The sequence below is a fragment of the Mesoplodon bidens genome (assembly GCF_964165515.1).
Source record: "Mesoplodon bidens genome assembly, chromosome: 2".
Classification (NCBI taxonomy): domain Eukaryota; kingdom Metazoa; phylum Chordata; class Mammalia; order Artiodactyla; family Ziphiidae; genus Mesoplodon; species Mesoplodon bidens.
The window spans coordinates 185,346,447-185,369,529 of record NC_138177.1 but is presented as its reverse complement, the minus strand read 5'-3'; the positions used below and the strand labels follow the sequence as shown (position 1 = coordinate 185,369,529).

General features: G+C 59.5%; 1 protein-coding gene across 2 annotated transcripts in view; it reads left to right on the top strand.

Moving 5' to 3' along the window:
* The window catches only part of PRDM16 (PR/SET domain 16), a 322,403-nt gene that overhangs the window by 87,854 nt on the left and 211,466 nt on the right, over positions 1–23,083 (top strand). For both annotated transcript variants that reach the window (XM_081226091.1, XM_081226090.1), the window contains exon 2: positions 18,682–19,031. In XM_081226091.1, the coding sequence (XP_081082217.1) occupies positions 18,682–19,031 (350 nt within the window). The remainder of the gene's footprint in view (positions 1–18,681; positions 19,032–23,083) is intronic.

Genomic DNA, 23,083 nt, shown 5'->3' with positions numbered 1-23,083 from the left:
TCTTAACTTCCCTAATTACATCTGCACTGATCCTATTTCCAAACAGGGTCACACTCTGAGATGCTGGGCATTAGGGCTCCAACACGTGAATCTGGGGGACACTGTCCAACCCACAACAATGAATGGCTGCCCAATGCATCCCGCATGGAACCGTGTTCCCCAGGGCGCCTCTGGGGAGAGGTCTGCCTGGCCAGGCTGTGGCCCCTGCCACCTGGGGGTGCTGCGGGCACCTGGGTACCCCCACCCTCTGTCCAGCCAGCTCACCGACCCCTCTGACTCGATTGTGGGGTGCAGTTCATCTGTGGTTCTGGCCCTCGCCGACCTAACCCCCCAACCCATGTCTTCTACAAACTCCAGAGGCCGCCACCCTGTGACTTCTATGCCGCTCAGACGGCCGGCCAATAGCTTAAGTATAATGTGTGATAAACACAGGAGATCATTCTGCTTCGTGGTTTTCTAAGGTTTGAAAAGTGATTTAGAGTAATTTTAGGTTGTCCTGGGGTTGGCAGACAGCGTGACCGGCAATTCAAGAAGACGGAGTTCTTTAAACGGAAGGATTTTGCTGCCTTGTTTTAATTTTTAGAAACACGATCAGTGTCAGCCGGGGAGGAGGCCGGCAGCTTCCCAGAATGGTTTTCACGCACGCAGGCCGTCGGGGCCTCGCGGGTTAGGGCATCGGAGCCGCAGCCGCTGCGCCGTGTGAGCGAAAGGCTTTCGCTCTTCAAATTGGAAACCTGCCCTCGGCCTCCCTCTGGCCACGACGCAATCTGCTGATCGGATAGAAAAGTTTTCGGCCATGTAGTCGGCTAAGTGTGTCTGGAAAGGATGGGTTGGAAGTGTGAGGAATTGCTAGCTAAGTGCTGGTGGCAGCGGGTGGCCTGGACGGGGCGGGGGTGAGCGAGGTGACCTGCAAGAGAAATGAGGTCATGGCCCTGTGTCAGTGGCGCCCTGTGCAGGCCTAGCCGTGTTGACAGGAGAAGATGCGGGGAAGCAATTCCAGGGGAGACGCCGTGTTGGGGGCTACTGGGAAATGGGCTGTGGGACTGCCTTGAGCCTCCAGTGGGCTGCCCAGATCCCAAGGGGGTCAGTCGGGTGGGCCGGGGCACAGGGGACCCTGACGGACCTGCTCTCCCCCCCTGGTATTTTGGACCACAGGCCTGCTCCCCAACCGTGCAATGGGGGGGAATCTCTGCCCTCCAGACACCTCCCGCCAGCCCCCGTATCTGTGACACTGTGGGGACAGGTCATGCCTCTGCGAGGTGGCCCAGCACACGAGGAAACGCTCAGACATGGCTCAGGCTGGGGTTGGTGGCAGAAGCTCCAGGCTCCTCCTCTGCTCAGCCCTTCCCCAAGAAGACTTGATCACAGGCAGGTAATCTCCTGGGGTGACCACCCCCCTGGCTCAGAGGCTGGGCTCATTTGGGCTTAGGGGTTCACCTGGGCTTCCCTTAACTCAGGGGTGGGTGCTCACCTAGACTCAGGGATGGTGCTCACCTGGACTCAGGGACAGGCTCACCTAGACTCAGGGACGGACTCACCTGGACTCAGGTATGGGCTCACCTGGACTCAGGGATGGGCTTACCTGGACTCAGGGACGGGCTCACCTGGACTCAGGGGTGGGCTCACCTGGACTCAGGGATGGGGGCTCACCTTGACTCAGGGATGGGTTCACCTGGACTCGGGGATGGGCTCACCTGGACTCAGGGATGGACTCACCTGGACTCAGGGGTGGGCTCACCTGGACTCAGGGATGGACTCACCTGGACTCGGGGACGGGCTCACCTGGACTCGGGGACGGGCTCACCTGGACTCGGGGATGGACTCACCTGGACTTGGGGATGGACTCACCTGGACTCGGGGATGGGCTCACCTGGATCCAGGGACGGGGGCTCATGTGGACTCAGGGGCGGGCTCACCTGGACTCAGGGATAGGCTCACCTGGACTCAGGGATGGACTCACCTGGACTCAGGGATGGGGACTCACCTGGACTCGGGAATGTGGACCCAGCTTCCTTTCCCTGTGGCTGCACCACAGGTATGTTGAACACTCAGCAAAATGCAAGTTGAGAAGCGCCTTGGAGAGGGGCTTCTGTGGGCTTTTGAGGGGGGGCAGAATGGCAGGATGGAGCCTCCTCTTAGCCCCTGGTCCTTCCTGTGTCTGGATCTGAGGCTACAATGGAGCCTCACCTTGCTTTCCGTTTGGCTGAAATTCATTAACTGCCAGGAAATCATGGATTTCCAAACCCAGCTTTTTCCACAGCCTTCCACTTAGCAGAGAAAATCAAATTGATGCAAGCAAGTAACGAGAAACAGCTCCCAGAGAACTCTGCTGAGAAGCCAGACAGTCTGCCCTCCCGGTGTGGCTGGTGGCAGACATTACGGGGGTTACTTTGCAGATGCCCTGGGGTCCCCTCCAGGTGCGATGGGCCATTATGCGGCTTTCTAAGTGTGTTTTTGGGTAATTCTTAAAAGGACAGTGAGTCCCCAGGCCCGCGGTGGACCCAGTTCAAATGTACCAGCTGCCACTGGGCTCAGGGTCCCATTAAGGGGGGCCTTCGCGGGGGGATATAGCTCCGCGAGAGTGTGTCACTAGTGGCCTGTGGCTTCTCCTTAGAACAGAAAGTGCTGATGCCATGGAAACCCCTGTGCATTGCCAGGGACCAGGGGCCCTGCTGGTGGTGGGCGCTGGGCAGAGCCTCCCCGAGGGTCGGCTGGAGGCGGGTAGACGCGTGAGGTCACCCCGGGCCAGGTTCTTGGCCTGAGTGACCTCAGGTCTCATCTGTGGAGTGGGACGCTCACCAGGCCAACTGTTCTGGTGTCCAGCGTGCTCAGAAGCCCCCCTGCCTGTGTCAGCTCATTTCACTCTCAGGGCAGCCCTAAGAAGCAGGCACCGGTGTTACTGTGCTGTCTAGATGCTGCCACGAGGCCCAGAGACCTGCAGGCACCTGTCCGAGAACACACAGCCGGATGCGGTAAGTAGGGTCGGACACCGTCTCACCAGCGCTCCATCTGCCTCTCCTGCCTGCCGCCTCGGACGGAGCTGAGGGCACATTAGAGGGCCCAGTCGGTGCTGGTCTACACTGCGTGACTACTGCTACCAGCAGCGAGCTTGAGAAGGCAGCGTTCCAAGAATACTGTCAAGAGAAAAATAAGGAGGATACTCACCCAGAGCCCCGGGCCTCCGTTCTGCATGCAGCCTCCACTCACCCTTATGAGACAGGGATTCCTGAGAAACACCCCATCCAGAGCCAGCTGCCCGTGGGCTGCTCCCGGTGCCCCAGGAGCTCGGGCCATGGGCTGCGGGGCAGGCGGGTTTAGGGAGAGGCCCCGAGGCAGAGGGAGCTGGGGCAGGTGCTTGTCACCAAGGGGTCCCCTGGGGATCCGATGGAGGCACAGAAGGTGCCACCTCTTCGGTCCCTCTGCGCCTCCGTGGAACCGCCCGGCCCCACCCTCATGTCTGCTGGGAAGTGGCCCCAGCGTCACACAAGTGAGCAAGGGGCTATTTCCCATCTCGCAAGCACCACGATGAAAGGAACAGGTGGAAAGATTGTTGAGACTTGTGAATTAGTCGCTAATGAGGAAAATTAGGAAATTTGCTGAAGCATAAAAAATGAGAAGTCCAGAGAAAGAAGACAAATGGGTCGGGAGTTAGTCCCTCCTCCCCGCCCCCCCACCTCGCCCCCCGGGCTTTCAAACTCTGGTTTAGACCAGACTGAAATACAGATCTGACGGCTGGGCTAATGGGAAGACATTGGTTTAAGATGTAGAGATGATTAATTGGATTAATGTGCGAAAATGGTTAAAGTGGTGTCAGGGAGTGAGGGGAGGGGCAGTGTTTCCTGGGCCACCTGCCACCTGCCCGGCCCTTGTCAAGTGCTCTTCAGATGTAGCGTCACTGGTCCCACCAGGACTCTGACAGGTGGGCCTATCGCTCCCCTCTGCAGAGAAGCTACGAAGGCAGGCGTGTCGTCTAGCTAACGCAGAGCCCGGGGTGCTGCCCAGACCCTCTGCCCATCCTCCTCCCTGGGGGCCGACGCCTCAGGTTCAAGGACCTGCAATGGGACCGTTTCAGGGGAACTCAAGGCTGCTGCCGGTGGGTCTACAGCCCAGAGCTGAGCTGTTCTCGTGAGACGGAAATCACCAGAACCGGTCTGCGATGTCCCTGCCTTGGGGTCTCCTAGCCCCACCTGTTCAGGTCCCTCCCAGCCTCATTTTTCCCTCATCTAATTGGGGCATCTCCTGTACTACCTGAGACTTTTCTGCTCATCCTTTTCCAAAAAACCCATAGTTTGGGACCTTAGGAGCCAATAAACTTCATGAACATCAGATTTCTAAGGTTTGCCCAGTTAGCCCTGCCATTCTGAGCATGTGCAATCCGAAAATATTCTTGTAAAGCTTATCAGGAACCAAAGAAAACCCCCACTAGCTTCCCTGATGCCACCTCCAGCAGCAGCTGTCTTGGGGGCATCAGAGACCTTGTCACGGGGGTCAGAGCCAGAGCAGAGGCCGCAGCTCATCAGACCCGGATTTCAGTCCCAGTGCCACCCCGTGGGCAGGTCCTGGCTTCTCAGTGCCTCAGGTTCCTGATCCATAAAATGGGGGTAATGATGGACCTCAATGCTGGGCTGTGTCTCGGGGATCAAGTCTCGGGTGTGAATTTCCCGGCAGGCACGTGGATGTCGGTCACCACCTGGACGAGGAGGGTGACAGTAAAACAACACTGTCCCCAGGGAAGAAAACCCCGGTTCTTGGCCCCGCCAAGCTTGTGTCAGTATGCCGGGGGGCGGGCACGGAAGGGCCTGGTACCTGCTCCAGCCTCTGGGGCCGCCCGGAGCCGCACGGGCCTCTGCTCGGGCTGCAGGTCCCGGGCCAGCCGCGCTCGGGTCAGTAGCGAGCTTACGCCTTTGTCAGGGTGATTAATAGTGGTGGGGTTGTCGTTAATTCACTGCCTAATGACTGCGGCCAGCGTGCTCCGAGTAATCGGGTGATGTATGTGCGGAGCGCCCACCTCATGGCAGAGGTGAAAATCATTTCGACAAGTCAAATATTGTCACAGGGAACAAATGGCTCTCCCTGTTAATAAAAATTAATGAATTTTTTTCTTTCTTTTTTTTCTCGCCACTGGCCTGCTAACTGAAGCCGTAGAGCTGCTGAGCTGGGGGCTGGGTTCGGTGGAGTCAAGCACTTTATTTGATGGTTAAAACCATCAACGTCTTGATTAGGGCAGAAAGTGGCCGGAGGGCCAGGGTGGGCCGAAGCTAGAGATTGGTCTGGGGTGTGTGTGTGTGTGTGTGTGTGTGTGTGTGTGTGTGTGTGTGTGTGTGTGTGTGTGTGTGTGTGTAAGTGGGCAGCCCCCCCCCGGGGGTCTGCAAGGGGTGAGGCTGCCAGAGGGGCGCTGTGGCTGCCACTGGCCCTGTGGCCCGGAGGACGGGGCACCCCCCGCTGACCCCTCGTCCCTCCCGTCTGCAGCCCCTTACTGTCCGGGCAGCTGAGAGAGGAGAGCAGAGGGGACTGGGGGCAGGTGCCTGGGCAGGGCGGAGACAAAGGGAGGGTCTTCGCGGCCCCCTGAGAGCTGAGGCCCAACAAGGCACCACTTTCCATGCAGGAGCTGAGAAGCCCTGAGCCCCCAGTCCTGACCTCCAAGGGGCTCAGCCTAAGGATCCCCCAAGCCCTGGTGGGTGGGGGCAGGGAGCGTAGGGCAGGGAGCCAGCTGGCCTCAAGGGAGGGAACCCTCGCCCACCACCGGCCACGCCATCTCCAGGGCTGCAGGTGAACGGACACGGCGGCCCCCTCCTCCGGCCCAGCTCGCATTTGGAGCACCCCAAGCTGCTGGGAGCGCCAAGCCTGCTCCGATGGCAGCAGAGGCTGCGGAGCAGAGGCCCAGGGGGGAAGGGTTCTGCCTCCCAGGCATCCGGCTGACGGCATCTCCAAGCAGGGCCGTGTCCTCCCCACCCACCCTGCCCAGAGCCTGGCCCCTCCCGCCTGCACGCCCACGGGCACCCCAGCCCACGGGCACCCCAGGGGGGCAGAGGGAGGCACCCCTGGACCGCTCTCTTCAGCTGTCTCTGTTTCGGGCAACACTTGTCCGCTTGCGTGGCCTGTGAATGGAGCCGCAGAGGCTGGGTCGGTGGGAACTAAGGAGATAAATGTGTCTATAAATAGTGCGGTGGCGTGGCCGGGGTGCTGGCTCGGCGTTGAGCCGTTCCTCCTCGGCGGGACCGCGCAGGCGGGGGAAACGCAGCGGATGATGCTCGCCGCCGGGTGCACGCTCCTGCCTCAGGGCAGGGATCTCGGCCTCATCCCCCCGAACCCCCAGCAGAGGTGGCTGACTAGGGCCAGGGGACTGTCCCCACCCCGGTCCACCCCTCAGCGCACCTGTGGCTGCGGGGATCCCTTCTCCACGCCCGTCCTAGCCACGTGCTGCCCTCGGCACATGAGCCACGTCCCTTCTGGGTCCCTCCTCCCTTCCTCCGCCTGGAGGGTCCAGGACTCCACAGCCCTTGGGCCTCGAGGCCCCAGAAAACCTGGCTGAGCAGGGGAGGGGCCCGGGGACCCTCCAGCGGAGGAGCTGCCTCTGAAGCCCAGCTTGGATGAGGATGTCCCCAAACCCCAAATCCCAGAGCAGCCCCCCAGACCCAGAGAGCAAAGCCCCATTCACTGGGGAGCCTCCAAGGCCGTGCTGTCCAGCAGAACGGGGTCCCTTTTCCTGAGGAGTGTGTGTGGGCACCGCGGGGCACAGAGGGGTACTGGAGGAAGAAGGAGTCCAGCGGTGCCATGGGCCCTGCCGGCAGCTGGTGCGCCCTGTCCAGCGTGGGGCCCCTGGCGACCATGCGATGACAGTGTGTGTCCCCACGTCGGGGTGCGCTGGTACCCTGAACCTCTGGGCAGGTTGGATGTGCCCGTCTTTTATGGGGGTGGGGGCTGAGGTCCAGAGAACATCTGTAAGCATATTGGAAGGAGAGCCTGTCTGTGTTTATGGCACCTGAGAATCATCCAGGACAGCGAGGGAGGGAGAGCCCAGGATCTAGGTGAGGGGCTGACGGACAGAAGCTGGTTTCACTTTGGGCGAACAGCCTGTAAGAACCTTCTGTCCTGTGGGCTACGGTGATTCTCAAAGCACTGTGGACTCAAACAGACCCTTGTGTATCCATGTTCACGGCAGCATCACTCACCATCTCCAAAAAGGTGGAAGCAACCCCAGTGTCCATCGTCAGACGGCGGAGAAACAGACTGTGGTCCATCCACCCAATGGAGTACTAGTCTGCCTTAAAGAGGAAGGTGATTCTGACACCTGCTCCAACGTGGATGGACCCTGAGGACACGATGCCGAGTGAAATAAACCAGACACAAAAGGACAAATTCCATGTGATCCCGCTTCTGTGAGGTCCCTGGAGGAGTCACACAGAGACAGAAAGTAGGAGGGTGGGGAGGGGGGAGGGGGTGGGCAGTGAGTGTCTCATGGAGGCAGAGTGTCGGTTTGGGGAGATGAGGAGGTTCTGGAGATGACGGTGGTGATGTTTGCACAACAGTGCGCATGTGCTTAATGCCACTGAGCTGTGCACTTATAAATAAGGCGGTAAGCGTTATGCTATGCGTCTTTTATTTCAATTTTTACAAGAGCACACTGTGGTGTTGCCAGATGTGAGGTTACAGAGTTGGTGTGTAGAGCCTACCTCCCTTGATATTTGGGGGCGTCTTGGGGCCCGGGGCCCCTCTGGTGCATTAACAGTTCGGAGGTGACGGGTTAGGGGACACCCCCTGCTTGAGCCGCCAGCTCACACGGTGCTTAGCACAGGGGCCAGGGAGAGTCGGCGGTGATTTAGAAGAAAAACATGAGATTTGAGCAATCCGTGGGCTACCTCGCTGCCCCCGGGGCTCAGGGAAGTGGTATATTAACCAAGGAATAAAGGAGAGGAAGAAAAAAGGCCAAATCACATCTCTCTGAAACAAAGAGGCTTTTGACCGGGAACAAGCCTTGATCAAAATTACAGTGGCATCGCAGTCATTCAGAGCCTGCCCGGGGCAACGGAGGCGGGGAGGAAATAGTGGATGCGGGGCCTGAAATAGGCACGCCGGAGCCGGAGTCCCCCGAGCATTGCGCGGAGAAATAATCGTCTTAGAATCATGCGCCGGCTTTAAGGAAGGCCAGGTGGTCTGGGCTGCCGGCAGAGCCCCTCACAGCCCTGTGGCCACTCGGCTGGGCCGTGGGGGTCTGGGGTGGGGCCTCCGAGGGCAGCGGGCTCCCGGAGATGTCTCAGAGGCAGTCCCACGGCATGGGGGCCAGGCTGCTGACAGGATGCTGAGGAGGGCGCAGGGGCCCCAGGGGCATGGGGTGGGTGTGACGCTCACCCAGGGCCCACCCGCCGACCTCACGTGTGGGAGGGGAGGGCGGCAGGAGCAGCTCCTCTGGGTCCCCTTCTGGATTCACCTCTGTACCACCTGTGGTTCTCCCAGACGTGCGGGGCTGACCCCGGGAGGTGAATCTGACCTTGAGGTCCGCCGAGCTTGGCAGTGGCCAGCCAGCGGCTGGAGACTCATGTGGGGAACGGGGCAAGGGCCTCACCTGCTGCTTTACCCTCTGGGCTTCAGTGTCTTCGTCTGCAAAATGGGTAGACGGTGACCTGCTACTCGGTGCTACGGGTAGACTAAGAACAGAGGGGCAGGCGGGGGGCTTCTGTTGGGGGACCCTGTGAGAGGTGACGGCGGCCCCGGGGCCACGTACTGTGGCTTGTCAGGGCCCTCCAGCCTTGTGCTTTGTGCCTGCGCCTTTGTGTCTGTAACAAAGTGCCCTCAACTGGGGGCTTCAAACGGCAGACGTTAACCGTCTCCCCTTTGGAGGCCTTGGTCACCACGTGGCCGTCTTCCCTGGGTGTCTCTCTGTGTGATTCTATCCCCTCTTCTTATCAGGACACCAGCCATTGGGTCAGGGCCACCTCAATGACCTCAGCTTGGTCACGCCGGCAGAGACCTTATTTCCAAATCAGGTCACATCCACACGTACCGGGGGTTCGAACACCAGTACATCTCTTTTGGGGGCACAGTTCAAGCCATGACGTCTTGGGGGCCGGTGGAGAAGTCAGCCAAGTCAGAGGCCTGGACCTGCCACCGCCAGCTCAGGGTTTGAGACAAAAGAAGTGCACGTGTATGGCAGTAGCCAGGAAAGTGGTTGCCATCTTGTCAGGACGGGGACAGGAGGGGGAAGCTTGCATCTTTTGGGGGATGGTGTCCGTACCTCGGGCCCTCGCAGGAGTGGCTGGCACAGGGCGGTGAGACCCCAGGCCCTGCACCTTCCCGGTCTCTCCGGGCCCTGATGACAATACAGCTCCATTAGCCCGGCAGCTGGGGCTTGTTGCCTCCGGTCCCTGCAGGCAAGGTCCCAGGAGTGGGTTTGGGAATATAAACGGCCACCGACTGTTATTAATATTTAGCATGTTTGCAGGAACGTCTTCTGCCGGTGCTATTAATCTGCCGCATTAATAACAGCCGCGCTCTGCTCTGGGCTTAGCTCAGCGGTGACGGGCGAGGGGGAGGCCAGGAGCCAAGGTGCCCGCGGCGGCCACAGCCCTGGGCAGCTCGGGCAGGCGGTGAGACCCCTGGTGGCCGCAGCCCTGGGCAGGGGCATTCCTGGAATGGGGACTCTTAGTTCCTGTCTTAAAGCCAAGGTCCAGGGCTGGGGGAGGGGTCGCCGTGGTGGCTGCGGTTGATTAAAAGCTCGAGAACAATAGCAAGACTGACCCTGTCAATTCCCAGGTTTCTCTTTCTAGCAAACCGTTTCCGGAAGTGGGGCTGTGGCCCGAGGACCCTCCCACCGAGGAGGGGGCTTCCCCTCGCCTGTTGTGCTGGACGGGAAGGTGGCTACACCAAAATCCTGACTAGAAATCAGGGCATCTCATTTCACCACCTGAGCCGGTGGCTCCCCCAAACCCGGCTCATCTGAGGGCACTCATCCCTTTGTCCCTCCCCTCCCACCCCAGCCGCAGCTGAGATGGGCCTTGTGACAGTCACAGACCACGGGGACTTATAGGCTCTGGGGAAGAAGTTTGGGGGGTCTCTGAGGGGCACAGTACACAGCACTCCTCTCTGCTTGATTCAAGAAGTAAAAGTCAGAGGATGGGAACCAAAGGCCCATCTTGTTTCTCCAAAAAGGTTCCGGTGGAAGGTGAGAGGGCCGGGCAGGCCTGCGGCTGAACCCCGGCATCACAGATGTGCCCCCTGACCCCTACATTGCTGGACCAGGCATGCCACCCTGCATGGGTGGAGGGAGGGAAGCCCTGAACGAGCAGCAGAGACGTCCAGCCCTCTTCCAAGAGGTGGGGTCTGGGCCTAGCAAGTCCAGGTATTGTCTTCAGATTAACCACTCAGACTTTGAGCCTCCTGTTAATGGGGCTTCATCTCAGGGAAGAAGAGTCGGGGGGTGGGGGGTGAGGATTCCTGCTTTCCATCTATGTCATTAGAAATTGCCCTCAAGATTGTCCTCACCCCCATCCATTTATCCATCCATTCATCCACTATACACCCATCTATCCACTATCTACCCATTAATCAATCTATCCACCAACTACCTATCCACTGATCCACCATTCATCCCAGTATCCATCCACCATTCACCCATCCACCATTCGTTCATCCACCATCCATCCATCAGTCCACCCATCCATCTACCATCTATCCATTTATCCACAATCCATCCACTATTATTCTATCACCATCTATCCATCCACCAACCACCAGCCACCATTATGACACTACCCATCCACCACCCATCCATCCATCCACCATCCATTGACCACAACTCCACAATCCATCAATCCATCCACCATTTATCTATCTACCATCCATCTACCCATTTATCCATCTTCTTACTCATCTTTCCATCCCCCTCCCCTCCATTCATCCATGTATTTATTCCTGAATTCATCCATCTATCCATCTGTCCATCCACTTATCCCCTCATCTACCCATCCATCGACCCAACCGTCCACCCATAAATTTACCCATTCATTTCCTATGTATCTTCTGTGAACACGAGGAAGGCCATCACTAAAGGCTGGGCACTCTTTAAGGTGCTTTCTCACAGGGGTGGGAGCACTGGAGCTGTGTGATACGGGGTCTGAGGGCTTTCGATCAGGACTGTCTAAACGCTCCCAGCTTGGCCCTGACTAACTGTGTGGCCTTGAGGAAGTCCTCACTCCCCGAGCATCCCTTCCACGATGTACAAGACGGGTGAAGTCATATCTCTGCCTCCTCTCTGGGGCATGGCTGGAATTAGAGTAACCGCGGTGCTGGCTGCGTGCTCCCTGAGCCCTGTCAGCACCTGTCACACACAGGCGGGCAGAATCAAGGCAGACAGTGTTCTGATCAGGCCCACCTGGGGTCCCCAGGTTGCTTTTGCAGTCTCTCCGGGATGGTCCTCGAATTGCATGGGCGTGTGGCCAACCAGGGATGTGCTGCCCAAGGTCTCAGGTCTGTGACCGGGTGGATTGTCTGTTCTTCACCCGGCTTCGCCTCGACCACCATATTCCTTTCATAAGTTGAACTGAACAGTAACTTTAATTCTTAAAAAAAATTTTTTTTGAACAGTAAGTTTTAAACACTGCATTGACAGGCCTGGTGAAACTGATCACTACCTGGACATTCAAACCTGGAGCTGGCCGTGGGGTGGAGGGTACCCATGCCCCAGCCTGCCTCTCCCTGGGAGAGGCCATGGTCTGGGGTCCTTGCTGTTGATTGATACGACAGGGACTTCAGACCTGGGCCCCCACAGATCCTGGAGAGGGCACTTCCTGAAGGTCCTCGGCCCCGTGTCTGGTGGCCTCTGTGTAGGAGGCTTCCGTTGAAAAGGCCGGAGAGGCCTGGCCCAGCCCATCTCACTGAGATACAGCAGAGTGTGTCCCGCACGGCCTGTGGGTCCTGTCCCTGCCAGCGACACCAGGAAAGGGGGAACACTTGGACATGCTGTTGCAGCTCTTGTCCCCTTTCACCCCCAAAAACTCGTGAATAAAAGTAAGCAGCTCATGTCTGCGGCTGACCCTTTGGAGGCTGCTCTGCAAGCCGGGCAAGGGTAGGCTTTCACTATGTCCTTGGGAAGCCCTTGGCAAACCCCACCTTCCTGTCCAGCCTGGGCGGGGTGTGCGGTGGGTGGAATGAACCAGGCTGGGGCCGAGCTCTGCCGGAATGTGGCTCCTTTAACAAAGACTTCTTCCTCCAAGTGCTTCTGATGGAAAACAGTCTGAGGTGCAGACAAGGCAGGGTTACCGGAGATGCGGTGACGGTCACTTTTCTCCTGCTGAGTGGCACATTTTCGGCTACTTGCAACAGGTCAGGGATGAATGAAACAGGGCCGTGTAGTTGGGTGCTGGTCCAGATTGCCAGGGAGAAGCTCCTGGAAGGTTTAAGGCGGCTTGCTCCCCTTGTGCTGAGTCACATGCCCCCGGATGCACTCTGATCCTCGGGGCACTTCAGACCCGGCTGCCCCTCCCCCTTGCTGAGCTCCCACAGTGGTTCTCACACTTGGCTGCTCCAGCCCCCCTCAGGTTCAGGTCGGGCAGGTCTGGGTGGAGCCCAGGAGTTGCATCTCTAGAAGCGCCAGGGGGATGCCAGTGCCACTGGTCTGGGGACCCTGCTCTGAGAACCCCTGAGCTAGAGGGGCAGAACGCCCCCCACATCCAGGCTGAGTCCGTCTTGCTTCTCAAACCCCCAGGCCCTGCCCGCTCAGCTGGCTCCTGTCAGGAGCCTGCACGTTTGCACCGTGGCTGCCCTGCTCTGGCTGTCAGCGGGCAGTGTGGATGCTCAGAGGACCACCGCCCCCCCCGACCTCTGCCAGTGACTTGCCTTTAGACTGGACTTGTCCTTCTGGGCAATGCTCTGGGGGCCGCCTCAGCTGGTCTGTGTCCCATGGGCAGCTCTGGATGTGGAGCTTGCTGAACCTTGGCCTGACCCCCTGCTGGACGCCACGCCGTATGGTCCTGTCTCCAGGGGCATTTGGGATCTGTCATTATCTCCTAAACGCACCTGGGCTCCTTCAGACAAGGGGCCACACCTGAGATCAGCTTCCAGCTCAGTTCAGCTTAGCGTCCACCTCACTCTGTCTGACTCAAGAAGTGTCCCTTGGTGCCCAGTCCCCGTGTGTCCTTGAGTCAGCGCTGTGGGGCCCGGCTTACGTCTTTGCCAGGCAGGCAGGTCTCCCACGAGAACCCCACTCCTCCGAGAGGTGAGGCTATGGATTCTGTGGTTCAGAGGTCACAGGATGCAGCACGGCCAAGGGGCCTCCCGGCCCAGGGCCTGTGCTGGGCCTCCTGGGGCTCCAGGAAGGGGGTGGCTCACAAAATGTACGAGGGGGCCTGACCCGACCTGGGCATGTCCTTGACTGAGGAGGAGGTCTGTAACAAACTTCAGCCCCAAACGTGATCTTGGAAAGAGATGTGGGCGGCCAGCAGCTTCGGGGGAGCCAACGGAGACCTGAGCCAGGGCCTGGCCGTCATACCACTCTCGCAAGTGTCACCGTCACTGCCCAGGGCGGGTGCGTTTATTCTAATTTACATGGAGAAGGGGTCAGCTCCGGGAGCCCAGCCACTTCCAGGGTGGCCAGCTGATAGTGGAGGGGCCGGCCCAGGCCAGGCTGCCTGGTCCTCCTCTGGGGATGGACACAGGAAGCGGTTCCATTGGCTCTGAGGCCTGAGAAGGTGGCAGAGCCTCCGGGGCTGGGGTCTGTGGAGTGACTGGGCCGGCTGCAGAGGGCAGGGAGGACCTCAGGCGGCAGCCCGGAAGCAGGCGGCCATCTGGCCCACGAGTCCTCACTGGGCAGGGCCGAGCATCCCAGGTCCACGGCGAGCAGGACAAGGCTGAGGGCAGACAGCGAGGTGACCTCTCGGCACCTGGGTGGAGTCCGCCGTGGACTGTCCTCCCCGTCAGAGCTCCTTCAGCAAACCGAGTTCCAGGTCCAGCACAGCCACCAGCATGGGTGTGACAGTGGTGCCCCAAGTCCCCTTCCTGGGCAGCTCGGCTCATGGGGGTCCAGGGGTCCCTCTTTTCCCACTCGTGTAAGGATATCTTCTGCCCTGTTGGGGGGTAGTAGTCCCCCCCACACCCCATCCAGAGTCAGCATCAAGTTGGCTGAGGGTAATTCGCTTTTGACCCACCGACCCCGAGATGATTGCTGCATAGGCTATTGCTGGGGGAAGGGGGTGCTCGAGCCCACGGGTCAAGCTGCCTCGTCCTGCAGGCTGGGCCCCCAGGCCACGTGTCACCCCGCAGGAGGCTCTGCAGCCACTTTGCCTTCTTGTGACATTCACACACCCACTTACGTTTCTAAACCCAGTGATGAGGGTGAGACACAACTGAACCGGGAAGGAGACCCAGACCTGGATGCATTTGCAGTTTTACCCCAAGGTGCTCCTGTGTGTTTGGTTTGCATGGAGCGTGTTTCTCTTTTGGGGGAGGAAAAGAGGGTCTCAGAGCACGTGCTGGGGGTGCAGGGGAGGAAGCTCTGAGGCGTTTGTGGGGTGAGGCCCAGCCGTCCTCAGGCTGAGCTCGCCTCTGGGCCCAGACGGCTTCTTCCAAGCACACCGTCCCCTGTTCCTGGTGCCTCTGCCCTGGTGTCTGTGGGGTGACGTGTAGCACCCCCGCCCCAAATGGGATGCTCCACCTGGACCAGGGGGGTGTCGAGGGGCAGCCTGCCAGGTCAGAGGTTGTGGTCTGTGCCCCAGGACAGGGCTGGCCCAGGAGGCTGCGTGCAGGTGTTTTTAGGAAGGAACGCTGAAGCCTCTTCTTCCAATGACGGCCAGTCTTCCGAGAAGCACGTGGTGTTCTGTCCACCCTGACACCTGACCTCTCTGCAGACTACAGTACGACGGCCCCCAGAGACCCTCCTGGCCGCCCCCCGGTGGAGGTGGAAGGGCGGCCCCCACACGGGGCGTTTTCCTCCCTTCCTCTTGGGGGTCTCCGGGCAGAGGCAGCCATGTCCCACCACCTACAGGGCCGTGCGGAGGCAGGGGACTGGCTGAGGTCACCTCGAGCCTGTTGTCAGGATCCGTTGCCCCCTCTTTACATACACACATGCATGCACTCACACACGCTCACATGTACACGCATGCGCGCATCCTCTTCCACACACCCACCCACTCACTCCCGGCTCCTGGCGGCGGCCCACGGCCTTCCCCGTGCCCTGCGTGGTTTGAGGGCTTCTCCTACAAACCCCGCCACACAATAAAGGAGGATGCAGAGCAAAACACACAATGACTCAGAGAAGCCCGCCTCACACTCCCCCGGCTGCAGATCAAGGCTTAAGTCCGCCTGATTCCAGGGTTACAAGCAACCAGGAGCTGCAGCTTCAGGGAAGGGCCGGAGGTCTTTATGTCCCCCCTCCCGAGATACTGCTCGTTTAGCCACGGCAGGGCTGCCAGCCCCACGGACGGGACTGGAGGGACCCTCTGCCCCCGGCCAGTCGGGCACAGTGGCGCTCACTGGGGGCCTTCTCTCTCTCCAGACCCCGAAATCCTGGCCGTGGGTTTGATGTTTGGATGGGGCTCTCTGGGGGTGGAGGGGCGGCTTTAGGGATCTGGGTGAGAGAGGGCAGACAAGCCTCCAGCGGGCTTTCGGCATGAACCCGCCAAGAGCCTGCCGCCCTGGCTGGGACCCGGCCCCGGTGGCAGGTGCCCTGTGGCCTGAGTGCCGTGGCCGCGGCTCAGGGTCTCTCCGTGCCTCTCCTCCTCCTCCTGTCGCTGCCTGCACCCTCCCCTCCCCTCTCCTCCCTGTTTTTATTATTTGGGTGGATCTCCCAGGAGAAACTTTGGGGATGACAGACTCAGTCATGAACCCTGAGCCTGAAACTACCACAAAACCCCAGTGAAGGACCTCGGTCGCCTCATGAGTAAATAACATGCCATGGCACAGCCTAGATTCCCAAGGTCATAAAAAGCTCATGTTCCTGGCACTGCATTCCGCCCTTCCAGAGAGCACTGGCTGGGAATGTGACAGTGGTCACAGGCCTGGGTGGCAGGGGGCGGGGACCGGGGGCAATGATGCCCCCTCCCTGGAAATGCCCGCCAGCCCGGGGCTGAGGGGCTCCTGCTGGGCCACCCGTCCCAAGGGCAGTCCGGCTGGGGCACTGGGCCAAGGGAGGACGCGCTTTCCATCCAGGCTCCCAGCTGCTCGGGGACCCAGGGTTGGGGGGACAGTTTGTGCTGGTCCTGCAAGGGCTCCAGCAGCATCCGAGCTGCTTCCTGCTTCTTGCAGGGCCTGGGGGGCTGCTCAGCGCGCCTCCTTTTCTCCAGATGTTTTCCGCGCACCCTTAGGCCTCCTCTCAGCCACGTCTGAAAACAGAGGCCCCCCTCCCCACCAGCAGTGGGGCAGCCGAACGAGACCTGGGCTTTCCTGGCGGCTCCGGGCAATCACTTAACCTTGGTGACTGCGGTGGGTGGGAGGTGGGCGATGCACAGCCTTCCTTTAATCAGCAGGAAACACCACCTTTCTCTCCTAAGCTGTTTGCTTGGCCAGTAAATCAAACGTGCCCTTCAAGCGTTGATTTTCCTCCAGAAGGTGAGGAGTTTTGGGAAGTCGAATTCAAACAGAAAGAAAACAAAACACAACAAAACGAAAAACAACCCAGAAAAACAAAAAGAGCCCTGAGATGGATATGCATGGGACGGGGACATGTCTCCGCTCTCTGCCCAGAGCCCTCACACGAACAGAGCTGGACTCCTCACCGGCCCGGAAGCAAAGGCATCAGACCCTGGAGGGGTCAGGGAGCCCGCTGCGGGGTCCTACCTAAGTGTGCTGGGAGCTCTGTGCAGTCACCAGGTCACATGATAAGGTGGCATGTTAATTATCCCCGCAATACACCTTGGTGCGCGCCTGGCCCCAGGAAGGGTCGGGGTGTTCTTTCAAACCTAAACAGCCTCGGGTCCCCAGGATGGGGGAGCAACAGCTGCCGTTCTGTTGTTGCATTGTTGAAAGGATCCTACGAGTCAATTAAAAAGGAACCGTTGGCCACATAAAACATAATAATTACTTCTGTGAATACTGCTAAATTAAATAAGTGTTATCCACCCCCCCTTTTTTTTAAGACTTTGGTTTCTTTTGAAAGAAAACATTTTGTTACTTCTCCGTTGGATCTGAGGTCGTTTTACTCATACTGAAAAGTTCCCTTCTCCCTGGAGACGACCCTTTCAGGAGCAGGGAGGGGGCCGCGAGACGAGGGCCAAAGTGACCACAGCGTTTGGGTCACTTTCTAAGGTTTTCAAGTCCCAGAAGGAGGGACTTGGACAGAAGCATCTAGATCAGAGGTCAGCAGGCTCCGAGCCACGAGCAGTCCGCCCGCGCGCCTCCCACCCCCGGGCCTCCCCTCTCCTCCTCTCACTCTCCTCCGACTTCTTTAATTTTATTGAGTGAAACTCACAGCATACAAAAAGGAACCATTTTTAAAGTGCACAATTCAGGGACATGGGGCACAGTCACCAGGGTGTGCAGTCGCCCCCTCCATCTGGTTCCAGATCCCCCAAAGGAGACCATATGCCAGTCAGTCGGTCACTCTCGGTTTCCCCCCCAACATGGATTCTGTCTCTGTGGATTTGCTTTTTCCGGACGTTTCACATAAATGAAGTCGTAGGACATGTGGCCTTTTGTGTTCGGCCTCCTTCACTCTGAGGGTTGTTTGCAAGGCTCACCCGTGTTGCAGCCTGTGTCAGTGATCCTATTCTCTTTTCTATACTAATATAAATATTCTGTTGTGTGGATGGGCCATGTGTTGATCCCTCATCTGTTGATGGACACTTGGAGGCTGCTCCTCCCTTGGGGGGCTGTGGGTTAACCCTGCTGGGCCTCCTCACCCATCGGCCTCCCTGTTTTCCACTCTCGGGTCGATACCGAGGAGTGAAGCTGATTTCCTGGCTGTTGGACCTGCTTGCTTGCCCTGTCTCTCCCCCGCCCACTCTTTCTTATCTTTTCTGTGCCTCGGCCACCCTCGGGTGAACTTCTAGGTGGCACTGTTTTGGCACCAACTGACTCTTGGGCTGGACCCCGAAGAAAGGCCCACAGCAGACAGACAAGCTGGGGACCCTTTTCCCCGTTTCCTTGACCTGCCACCCCACGGGTCCCACACTCGTGACCTCAGCAGGCCTCTGTCCGAACCTGTCATGAGCTCGTCGGGAACTTCCAGGGACTCTCCCCAGGGCCCAGCCAGCCCCACTGAGCTGCCCAGAGCAGCCCAGGTATTGGGGTAAATTTCACAGTAACCCAAATTCTGAGTCCTCCCAAGAACTTGGGACTTGCCCCCGTTCCCTAACTTCCGAGGCTGCAGACACAAAGCGGTTCCAGAAGGAGCGCCTCACCGTCAGCCCCGGGTTGGGTGTCTGCTGTGTCGGCTTCCCCCGCCGCCCCGACCTGTGGAGTGTGGGCACCTCCTTCCCTCCTGTCCTAATGCAGAACAGGCCAGCGTGTCCTCGGGTTGCCACCGGGGCCTCGGGGAGCCCCCCAGGGGTCTGCGTTGCTCCCCAAGACACTGCTGGAACAGTCCCCTGGGAGCCCCTAGCAGAGGTTGTGCCTCCCAGGCAGGGGTGGCGGCCGGGCGACCCCCTGGGCCTCTGGCGCCCTTGGTGCTGTTCTGTTCCACCTCCCAGGTGGTCCCCAAGCCTTGAGCCCTGGGAAGCTGAGCTGCAGAGCCTGACACTGCCTTGTCTCCTCCAGGTGACGGCGACATTGTAAATAACATGTACGGGCCGGACCCCGACCTGCTGGCTGGTGAGAGCGCCGAGGACGAGACCGAGGACAGCATCATGTCCCCCATCCCCATGGGGCCGCCGTCCCCTTTCCCCACCAGCGAGGACTTCACCCCCAAGGAAGGCTCGCCCTACGAGGCTCCCGTCTACATTCCTGAGGACATCCCCATCCCACCAGACTTCGAGCTCCGTGAGTCCTCCATCCCCGGGGCCGGCCTGGGGATCTGGGCCAAGAAGAAGATGGAGGTCGGGGAGCGGTTTGGCCCGTACATGGTGGCGCCCCGGGCCGCGCTGAAGGAGGTGGACTTCGGCTGGGAGGTGAGCTCTGTCGTGCTGGGTGATTGATCGCGGCCATTTATCTCGTGTTCCATCTATTTATAAAGCCGGGTGAGCTGAGCCGCCGGGGGCAGGAGGCTGGGTAGGAGAGAGCATTCGAATGTCACATTTCCCAGGCTTATTTTATCCTGCGGCTTGCATGACGCGACTCCGAAAACACCAGAGGGCCTCGTAGCTGCCTGGCAGCCCCCGTCCGCTGTGCCCGCTCTCTTCCCGGAAATGTGTCTTTAATGAGCTCATGTCTTAAACCCCCCGAGCTTCCCGTCTGGATCTTAGGTGCTAAGGCTGCAATCTCGGCAGAACCTCAGAGATGGATGGACTCTCCCAGAGCAGGACTCTCTGCTCCCGGGAAAGCCCCTCAGATGGGGGCCCACCTCCCGGCAGGAGCAGCCAGGGGCAGCTCGTAAAACGTGCCTGGTGGCCACGCTGCCACAGATGCCCCAGGCACGTCCATGCCGAGGGCCTCCTGCCGGGCTGCCCCGGTCAGCTGGCCCCCTAAGAGCAGCCCGCACTTCTCAGATGAGCGGGGACAGAGAGGGGCACCTTGTGGTTTACATTTCCCTGACGGTCTGGGCCCGGCTCGATGGTCCTGGAGCCCGTGTGTGGTCAGGAGAGGGAGGCCGCTTAGGTGGGGGGCGGCCGCTGACACCCCCAAAGGCAGCCCTCCCTCTGGAGGTATCCTGCTCGGGCCACGAGCATCGCTGGGCCCCAGTGCGGGGGTTTTCAAGGTGGTCTCAGAAGGACCGTGGGCCCCACAGAAGCGCTCTCCCCTCTGGTCGTAGCCTTTCTGCTGGCTCCACAGGGCCAATGTTCGGTGGTATTTTTGGCAGAGACCCTGCCTGGATGGAAAATGCAAATGCCAACCCAGATTCCTTCTGGGTGTTTCACAACTTCCAAAAGTGCTTGGATGGAGGTCAGTTCTAGGAAGGGGCGTGCTGTCCAAGGAGGGAAGAGGGCCTTGTGTGGCCGGCAGCCGTGTCCCCTACAGCGGACCAGGGCAGCGGGGGTCAGGGGAGCCGACTCCCCGCAGCTGCTCCGTGGCTTTGGAGAACTTCCCAAACTGTGTGTCTCGGCGTTCTGTGTACAGCAAGGGGCGAATCTGGCCTGTCTTTCCCCTCTCATGAGTCTTTAGGGCTTGGAAGGCTGCCCTGGAGCCTCCGCTGCTCCCTAGAGATGTGCTCGGCCTCTTCCTAACCCCTGGGAGGCTCCTGGACCCCCAGCAGCCCTTGAGCATCTCCCCCGGGCCCGTCAGCTTTGGAAACCCTCCATAAAGGTCAAAGAGGCTGCCTGAGTCGGTGCATGTGCTGGTGGCAGTGGCTGCAGACCTGAGACCGCCACGCCCTTCACAAGGACACGGGGGTGCCCCGAACGCAGGACGCCCCCACTCTCCAGCAAGCTGGTGGAGTGTGGCTTGTGGTAGCACATGGAGTGTAGACATCAGGGGACACAGAAACCCCCTACCGGGTGCCAGCTGACAGCCTGAGCTCTGTAGACTTTGAAGGTTTAGAGGGGTAGTGGGTTGACCAGATGGACGGAACAGCAGGCCAGCCAGAATTCACAGCAGCCTAGAGTGGGGGAGGCCGCAGCTTGGCCAGCTGGACCGTGCAGGCCGGCCCGTCCCCTGCTGTCCCCAGGCGCCCGACGCCGTGTGTGCCTCTCAAGGTCAGGTCACCTGCAGAAGTGGCCGGCCGGGTGGGAGCAAGGTGAGGTGGGAGGTGCGGCCCCCCTGGAGGCAGGTCGTGTGCTCTTCAGAGACCCACAGGGTGGCCCTCACTGGGCCGAGGAGAGCATCTTCAGACAACGTGACAGGTAAGTGGTTTGGGCTGTTCAGTGGCTTTTTGCAGATGGCCTGTCCTGTCCTTCCCGCCTGGCTATTCGGAAGGAATTTAGGGGTGTTGTGTCACGTGCTCGGAAAGGCCTGGACTGTTGAATTAGGAGGCGCCTTCAGATGCTGCAGGGTAAACGGACCCTACGTAGGGTAGTGCGATGGATGACCTTGAGACAACCTGGTTCTTGTCTGCTCCGATGCAGGCCTCTGTTTGCTCTATTTTTAAAGAAACAGCCCGTATCGCCGCCGCCCTGGGTGCCGGGCCTGGTACGGGCCGTGGCTGTTATCTGCCCGGTGGTGCCTGTTGACTTTGCGATATCACTTGTCCTCCGTGTACGTGCGGGAACGCTCCCCTCCGCGGCACCACCCCCGACAGCGCCTTGATTCCGGGGCCGTGACCTGACCGCCCCCACCCCCACCCCGGCGCCAGCAGGTATTGCCCCGAGTCCACGTCCTCACGTAGTGTTCCAGACGCACCGGCAGGGTCTGACTTTGTTTCCTCGGCGAGTTCGGGCCCTGACCACCTGCTCTGGGCTTCGCGGCCTCCTGTCCCGTCCCGTCCAGTGCGGTCGTGAGCAGTTGTTTGTGTCACCGTCATCATGGTGGAGCCCCAAGGGCAGAATCGGGCTGGAAGGAGGGGGAGGACGAAGCAGGCACCCCGAACATCAGGGCGAACCCGCTTTTGCTTGAGATAAATCATAAGGTCGAGTGGTTTCTTTCTAGCTCCATGGGTCTCTGGGGTGGAAATCAAAGAGCCTCACTCGCATCCTGAAACAGGCGACCGATGTGTCACTTTGTTTCTGCGTCCTGCTCGAGTGTGACAGCGTCTGGGCCAGAGGAGCGGCCGGCTGCTGCCCCGTCAAGGGCAGGCATGGTCCTCGCCTTTGCTCTGCTGCAAACAGGGCTCGAGATTAGGAGCGGAAAGCCCAGGCTCCAGAGCCTGGATCTTTCTGTGGCTCCGGACCGCAGAAGGGCCTCCAGCGAACCCCGGAGTGCCAAAGTGAGGCCGCTGACCACGTCCTCATATGCTCCTGCTGGGACGCTCTCCCCGGGCCTGCGGTCAGCTCAGCCCAGAGCAGGCCTGGGGACCAAGACAATCACTAGGAAAATGTCAGGGCCTAAGTGTCACAGCCAAGGAGGCCAGGGCAGATGCAGGACCGTCAGAGGCAGGTCCCAGGGACAACACCCAAAGGCCTACAGTCCGGTCCCGAATTTTGTGTGTGTCGATGTTCAGTCTCATGCTGGTAATTAAGCTTCATGGATCAGGTTGATTTGGTTTTACTACAATGTACATGGCATTTAGTTCCTGAAGAAGAAAGAACAGGTAAATGACATTCTAGCGAAGGTGGCAAAGGAACTCTGAGGAAGATCCTGGATGGATCTGGATCCCCGAGGGGTGGAGGGTGGTGGGAGCGTTTTGCGGCCTGGCCGGGCTCGGAGTGTGTTTGCTCCTGTGAGGTCTGGTGTTGGGGTCCTGCAGGAGAGGGGGGTCCAGAGACAGCCCCTCGCAGACACGGGGTGGGCGTCCCTCGGCGGACGGGCTGAAAATCAAGGTCAAACCGATTATTCCTACCCTCCTTTTGGGACACCATGGAAACAATTTTCTTTCTACTCAGAGAACAGAAGTCCTATCGCGGACCATTCCATTGAACTAAAATCCAAGGGTCCCATCTCCTTTTCTCTCTTTGTGGTGCACACGGTTTCTGGTGACACGATGCTTCTATCCCTGCTGGGACAGCATGAGTGACCTGGCATCTTAAGGGTCAAGGTGGCAGGAGCAGCCTTGTTTCACGTAGCAATTTTACTTGAGCAAAATGGGAAGGTGCGTGTGGGCCCCGTGGCTGGCACCCTCCTCCCACTGTTCATCTGCCTTCCTCCCCACGTGGGCGTCAGGAACATTCAATGGCTCTAAACCTTCCCCCACTCCCACCGGGTGCTTTGGGGGACACCAGGAAGTGACTCCCTGTCATTTTGGAAGAAACCACAGACGGGCTCTGCGAGCTCCCTGGACCTGGCAGCCCGTCCTTGGACACAGATGGGAGCGTGGGGTGTGTGGAAACGGCCCCCATGGGCTCCATCTCAAAGGGAGGTCATCTGTCCTCGTGCCCGGGAGGATGCTCGAACTCCCGGACCCCTCCCCCCAGACACAGCCTGCCCGCTGAGGCAGCCACCACTCACCCTGCCCAGAATAAATCACCCAGTGATT